Raw genomic sequence first — 7,410 nt, 5'->3', positions numbered from 1 at the left:
TTCATTCTCCTCTCCTTCAGCCATGGGGGTGGAGAATTGCTGTTACCCCATCTTTACACACACACACATAGAGAGAGAGAGAGAGAGAAAGAGAGAAATGTGTGCTAAAACCAAACAGGCAGGTGGGAAAAAAAGGCAAACCCACCAACTTCAAGTCAAAGGAATACGGTTGCTATAGTGATCACTTCAAAAAGTGAAAGAAAAGGGGGCATTATTCCCAAAACCCATTATAAAGCCCATCTAATCTAGTAAAATATGCACCCAACGTGAGGGGGAAGGGAAGGGAGGAGGAGAGGGAGGGTATATGGATTGTGGGCAGTGGGCAGGAGAGGCTGTGATAACGACAGATGTCTCACAAACCGTGGGTTTAACAGGAGGGGTGAAAGAAGAAAAAACGCCCAGTCGCAGATTGGACCTGAGAGAGAGAGTAGGACTGGCTCTGACTGAATCACATTCACTTCTACAGGAGAAAAGAAAGTACATTCAACGCACTCTTTCGCGCAGAGTTCAACAGAATCAGAGAAACAGGTTAGTAAAATGTTTGTCGCGATTTTATAGTCTGTTTAAATAACGGGGGAAAATCACTTACCAAACAAAGCGTTTTATTGGAGCTGGAGATTCTAGCTGAACGCAGACTGCACGAGCCGTTCTTTGTTCTCGTTATTTTCATATGTCACTCATGAAAACTAAAAATGTACAACAAAGCATCCCATATTTGGATTATTAATTAACTGAACGTAATTTTAAAAAAAAAATATTTCTAGAAATAGAATGTCTGAATGTCACTTTATAAATGTCACATTTAATCTTTCTGAGCTTAATATAATAATGGGATTTTGTGGCTGGTCTCAAATGTATATTACTGAGTATGAGTTAAAGTAGCCTGAATAAAAGTAAGATATGAAAGCTTGAATTTTATTTATTTTTATTTTTTAAATGGAGCTGTGAGTTACAGGTAGCTCTTACGCAGTTTAACCCCTTGTATTTCGATCCCTTCTATTTCGTATTTCTATGGAAAGCATTGTTTTAAGGAAATAGGAAGCGTTAATGTGCGTTAATGGGGTGGGGGTGGGGGGGTTATATATATATATATATATATATATATATATATATATATATATATACAGGCTATATGATAGTTATGTGTTTCATTTTTAGCACTGATCATTGCACATTGTTAACCCGCAGCCATGGGATAGGCTTGGTTTGACATTCTTGCTCCCGGTATTTCTCCACGTCTTCAAGGACATAACTTTCAGACCGTCATTAAGGAGATTTCCTTACATCATATTAATGAATAACTTCATCAAGCTAGATTTGCTGGCATAATGGAGGCTGTGAAGCATAGCCTATTGGCACAGAGCTCTGTAAGAGGCTGTAATAAAAACTGTCTTTAGTGAGAGCTGACATTGGCAGCACATCTCAGTGGTTGGACTCATTTGCAGATTGGACTGGGGTATCACTGCGTATCCGGTCTTTGTTTGCCCCAGTGCAGTACTATGGACAGCTCCTATTGTAACCCCACCATGCTGCGGCTGAGTTGCAATAACTGCAGGTTTTTAAAAGGTTGCAATTAGTGCCATATCCCTTGCACACTTTCATAATTCCGCATATATGTGAAAGCAACTCCATATATATTTAAGTGCTGTCGATTTAACGCGTATTTTAATTAATTTGTTATGGAAAAATAACGTGTTAAAATAATTTAACGCACCCGCCCCGCCCAGAGCCGTCTGCTCTCTAATTGATCTCGCGGGATTTTGACATCATACACCAATCGGTCTGCGCAGCACTGCTTCAAGTCAAACACACCTACTTCATTCTTGAATGAATCAGCCATTTGAACAAATCGAATGAATGACTTAATAACTTACTCATTTAGACATTTACCACCACCTACGGGCAGATTTTGTTTTTAATTTAGAGTATAATTTCATTAAAAAAAAAAATAACTTCATATTTTGGGGATAGTTTTCCAAAAAATGAAAATTATTTACATTTACTCACCCTCAGGCTAGTAGTTGGTGATGTCACTTTTTAAATAAAAACTATGCGCCGACTGAACACATAACATGCATACACATTCGATTTTTTTAGTTTACAGGGGGACATTAATGATATTTTCAAAAACATGCACTTTGAAACCCATTTTTAAAAGTTAGAATTTTTTAGGCCCCCAAAACGCTGTTGTCGTGTAAATAAACGGCAAATAAAAAGTATTATTGGCCCCTATGTCTATATACTAATTCAGATGCAGCTTCTAAAAGAAAAATCATGACCGTTGTAACCTAAACGTTTATGTGTAATAATTTTTATGTTAAATCAAATAAAATAATTCTTTCTAAAGAAACTTTTTGCTTTTCTCTTTTAACACAATAACAACTTTAAATAATCTTTTGGGGGTAATTTCTCAGCCAAATTTTATGTGTGATTAAATTGCAATATAATGTAATTAATTAGCCTAGATTAAACGTTTTATTCGCTTGACAGCCCTAATTAAAACATATCAACTTGCTACAATTTAATTAGATTCCCTGGCAGTTACCATAAAAGAATACTGTTGTGTAATGAAACCTTTCTTTGGATTTTCAAAAGAATGAATTATGTAGCATCAGTAGCATTGACAAATGTGGCCAAATGTGATTCAGTTCATGTTATCTATAATCAGCCTTTCCCCTAAATCTTATCTTCTTACCTCCCCAAACCAAGCGGCTTTACTAACCAAACCAGACATGAAATATGCCAAAAGAAGTTAATTAATTTTTTATGTTTTTTTATTTATTGTAGTAAAACTGTATACAGATTCATAGAATTAAAAATGAAGACATAATAAAATACACTGACCTGTTGGTTTTAAATCAGCAGTAGGTTTGGTGGCGAGCTTTCTAAGAATTCAGAAGTTAAAAGTGCTTCTATTCGAAATAATTCTACCCCAATATATACAATCATCACATGCTGCCTTAACACTTTAAGAATGTTTTTTTGAATAGTAATGATAATGTATATTGCTTTGGATAAAAGCATTTGACAAATGTATAAATATATTAAAATGCAGTGAGGTTTATAGCTTACATATGATGTTCTTCTGCTCCCACAGATCATAATGGGAGGCAAGATAAGCAAACGGAAGAAGGGATATGATGTAAGTGACCCTAAAGAGAAGAAAGAGGAGAGTTCTGTGGCAGCAGTTGAACCAGCTGAGAAGAAGGCAGAGACCCCTGTGACTGAGGCAGTGGCTGCACCACAGGAGGCTGCTGCAGTAAGTGCAGCAGCAGCAGCAGTGGTGGAGTCTGAAGCACCAGATGAGAAGACTGCATCTCCTTCAACAGCACAAGCAGAGGTGAAGAAGGATGATGCTGCGCCAGAAAAACAAGTGGCTACAACAGAGGCATCTACTGCTGCACCTAAAGAACCCGCAAGTGCACCTGAGGAACCAGCAGCTGTAAAGCCTACAGCTGTGCCAGAGTCACAAGCAACAGAGGTACCAGCATCTGCATCTGAGGCAACAGCAGTAGAGACAACAGCTGCTACACAGGAGGTACCAGCAGCAGAGGTATCAGCAGCCGCAGTAGAGACATCAGCAGCCACACCAGAGACATCAGCAGCTGCACCAGAGGGTTCAGTAGCTGCAGTAGAGACACCAACAACTGTGCCAGAGGTATCAGCACCTAAGGAACCAGCAGCTGAGGAACCTGAAGCTGCACCAGAAGCATCAGCAGCTAAGGAGTCTTCAGCTGCACCTAAGGAACCAGCAGCTGAGGAACCTAAAGCTGCACCAAAAGCATCAGCAGCTGAGGAGTCTTCAGCTGCACCTAAGGAACCAGCAGCTGAGGAACCTGAAGCTGCACCAAAAGCATCAGCAGCTGAGGAGTCTTCAGCTGCACCTAAGAAACCAGCAGCTGAGGAACCTACAGCTGCACCAGAGCAACCAGTGACAAAAGAAACTGCAGCTGCACCTGAGGAACCAGAAACTGCACCAGAATCAGAGGAATCTGCAGCTACACTCCAGGAGCTGGCTGCTGTACCAGAGGCAGCAGTGACAGAGAAACCTTTGGCTGCAACAGAAGAACCAGCTGCTGCCCCGAAGACACCAGTGAAAGAGGAACCTCCAGCTAAACATGAAGAACTTGAGGCTGAGTCAGCGGCACCAGTGGCAGAGGAACCTATAATACTATCTGAGAAACCAGCAGTTGTGGCCGAGCCACCTGCAGCTGCACCTGAGGATTCTGCACCTGTGCCAGAGGAGCCTGTATCATCGCATCAACTTGCAGCTTTGCCAGTGGAACCTGTCACAGAGGAGGTAGTAGAGAAGGTGGTTGAGGAGGTTGCAAATACCAGTGAATTGTCTGAAAAAATTACAGAAACCACAGAGGTCACGCCAGAACCAGAGACTGTCACTGAGGCAGCAGCTCCAGAGCCAGTCGCCGAGTCTACCCCAGTGCCAGAACCTGTTTCTGAGGCATTGAGTGCGGCAGAGGATGAGATGGCTGTGCCTTCCCCAGAAGAACCCACACCAGTCACAGAGCCTAAATCTGAAACTGCTGCACCTCCTGAGGTCACACTAACAGAAGCAAATCCTGAGCCACCCTCAGAGCCAATACAACCTGAACCTACGGCAGAGCAAAATATTGCAGAGGAGTCCATTCCCACTATTGTCATCTTAGAATCAACCTCAACCAATGATCTCTGCCTTGAGGAACCTGCCCCGACTGTCACAGATGAGAAGCTGAATAATGGAGACTGTGAAAGTGCTGGCTCAGCAGAGGAATCTGTGTCAGCTCCCCCTAAGGTAAATGGGGAATGCCATGAGCAGGCACCAGACATAGCTCCTTCGGATGTCCTTGAGTCCCCAGTTGAGGCATGTGTAAATGGGGTGAAGGACAAAGAACCTCCTCAAGAGCTGAGTGACTGTGAAATGAAAAAGGACTTGAGTTTGGCTGCTGACATTCAGGTTCCATCTCCGATTGGCGACATGGTAGAGGTGCCACAGTGAGTCGATTTAATCTGAGAAACAAACCTTAAATGTGAATCCCATATTGATGCAAACAAACAAATGAAACAATCGTCTGACAACACAGGCTTTCTGAAAATAAATGTGAAAAATGCCTGTTGTGTTCTCTCAGGCAAAGGAATTTCTGGTTAACCAAAAAGAAATACAACCACCCAACAGCTAAGAGTGCGAGAAACAAAAAAAAGAATGAAACAGTGAGGGTCAAAGCCTAAAAGAAAATGGGAGGGAGAGAAAGAGAGAGAGAGAGAGAGAGAGAGAGCTGATGGTCTTTGAAGTCTTTGTGGCCGGTGTCCTGCTGTCATCGAAGAGGGTGAGCTTGCAGGCCTGGTTGAATATGTAAGCCAGGGAGATGATGATTACATATGAACAGAAAATAAAATTTAAAAACAAGATGGCAGTATGGAAATGCTGGACAGTAACAATGGTAAAAATGAATTGAATGAACAGAATCATCCTTTGTGTGTGAGCCTGATGCATAATGAAATGGTTTATTGGATTAGCATTTAATAGTATATAATCTAATTTAGACCCCATTTCTGTCACCATTTAATACAGAGATTTGAGGATGAAGCATTTTGAAATTTTCATGTTGGGAGAATCAGTGGGTAATGTTCATTTTAACTTAATGGCTTGGCTTAGAAAATAAAACAATCTGTTATACCTTAAAAATGTTTTTTTTTTTCTTCCTTTTCTTTTTTGCACTTTTGTGAATGTTGTGCTGAATGGGTGGAACCTGTAATACTTAAAAGAGTATTTCAAATAAATGTATGATGCAATGCGTAGATCAAACCCATTTTGTTTCAATAGCATGTGCTCAGCATGTGCAGTGTTGGCTCTGAATTAATAGAAGAGTAGTGTACTGCAGACAGCTGCAGTAGTTACGTTCAAGGCCTGTTTTCCTCCATTTTGTGTGATAGTAGAGATCTGACTGGCAGGTCACCATTTCGACAATGTCCCAAGAGTCAATGACTTTGTAAATTTGTTCTATGGGGTTGGGACTCAGACACGTGTTGTTTTGAGTAACATGGAACATGTCCATGAATGCATGTCTGTTCAGAGGCTTAACTCAGCAAACAGGTTGTGGTAAAACAGGGGAATGTATTTTCATTCTTCACAGGAGGAAAGAGGTTTTAGGAAACAAGAGGGTGATGTTGCTCTGGGGGGTACAGGACTGAGAAAGGTCTCTTCTTGAAAGGAGGAGCTCTGACAGTGTAGAAAGGGAGAGAGTGGCCATGACAAACAAGATAATACCTTCAGACATTTTTACATGTACACATACACACAATTAACAGCCTCTACATAAAAAGCAAAATGCATGAACAAATTAAGAACATAGAACATGAAGAGCTCAATAAACTAAAAAAAAAAAAAAAAAACTAAAAAAACAAGTACTGTGAACGTGTTATTCTCACCTACTATCTAAATGAAAAGAGGCTTTTGCACTTAAGTGCTAATGCACAGAACTGATTGCAAGGTATGTTTGTACCACTGTGTGTGTCTATTAGCAATAGAGGAGAAGCATGAGAAAGGCTTTGCTAGAGAAGATGCTGGAAATATCTGAAGGTTCCCAAGTGCCCTCCGCAGGCACCATAATGAGCTCCTCCACATACCAAGCACGAATTCTCAGGTTTCTAAAAAAAAAAAAAAAAAAAAAAACACACACACACACACACACACAGGCATACAGATTTATGAAAGGAATGTTCTCTAAAGCTGTGGGGGGTGGGGGTGGGGGTGGGATGGGTGAATGAACTCACTGGCTTCAGTGTTTTTTAGAGTCACAGTCACTTATTCTCTGTTTAACATTTGTGAAATGAGATTTATTATTTAAAGAAGAAAATGCTATTTATTATTTAGTTGAGCATGAACTATTCATTAAAGTTTTTTGTTGTAAGTGAAAAAATGCTATAATATCTTGCACTGTAAGTTCTTAGGGTTCTTATAAAGTGCTTTTACACAAACCGCTGTTTGTCACCAAAAAGAAATCTCTGGTTTGCAGATTTAAGAGGAGAGGTCCAGTGTGAGGAATTTTCTATACAAGGTGTCCAGTTTCCTCGTCCCATCTTACTGTGCTTGGGGAGCACGGTTCCTTCCTTCCTTAAACTTTCGCTCTCTCTCTCTCGCTCCCTTCCTCCCTTATTCCCCCTCTCTTTTCCTTAGCTTTCATGCACAACAGATGAGAGGCCCTGCATCTTGATTTAAAGGCTCTCTACACAGTGCATAGTTGTGCAGCCGCAGCTGCAGTGCTTGGAGACACCAGCACTATGTGTTCTATACTGGTTCCTTGGCACAAAACTCTACGTGCTTTCCTGTTCCTGACACACGAGGACATTTGATCTTTCACTTTCACTCCCCATAATATAAATTCCTCTTCCTTGGTATAAATTAAAGCCATATCT

At 40.8% G+C, this 7,410-nt stretch overlaps 1 protein-coding gene across 1 annotated transcript; it reads left to right on the top strand.

The window, feature by feature from the left end:
• The first annotated feature begins 370 nt into the window (after nucleotides 1-370).
• si:dkey-56m19.5 (protein bangles and beads) lies at nucleotides 371-6,606 on the top strand. Its single transcript, XM_067402063.1, has 2 exons — nucleotides 371-528; nucleotides 3,098-6,606. Exon 2 carries the CDS (start codon nucleotides 3,104-3,106, stop codon nucleotides 4,991-4,993), a length of 1,890 nt encoding a protein of 629 aa, XP_067258164.1. The 5' UTR covers nucleotides 371-528; nucleotides 3,098-3,103; the 3' UTR covers nucleotides 4,994-6,606.
• Nucleotides 6,607-7,410: the final 804 nt, after the last annotated feature.

The sequence above is a fragment of the Chanodichthys erythropterus genome, chromosome 11 (genome assembly GCF_024489055.1).
Source record: "Chanodichthys erythropterus isolate Z2021 chromosome 11, ASM2448905v1, whole genome shotgun sequence".
Lineage (NCBI taxonomy): Eukaryota > Metazoa > Chordata > Actinopteri > Cypriniformes > Xenocyprididae > Chanodichthys > Chanodichthys erythropterus.
The sequence above is the reverse complement of the archived record's forward strand: the minus strand, read 5'-3'. Positions and strand labels throughout refer to the sequence as shown.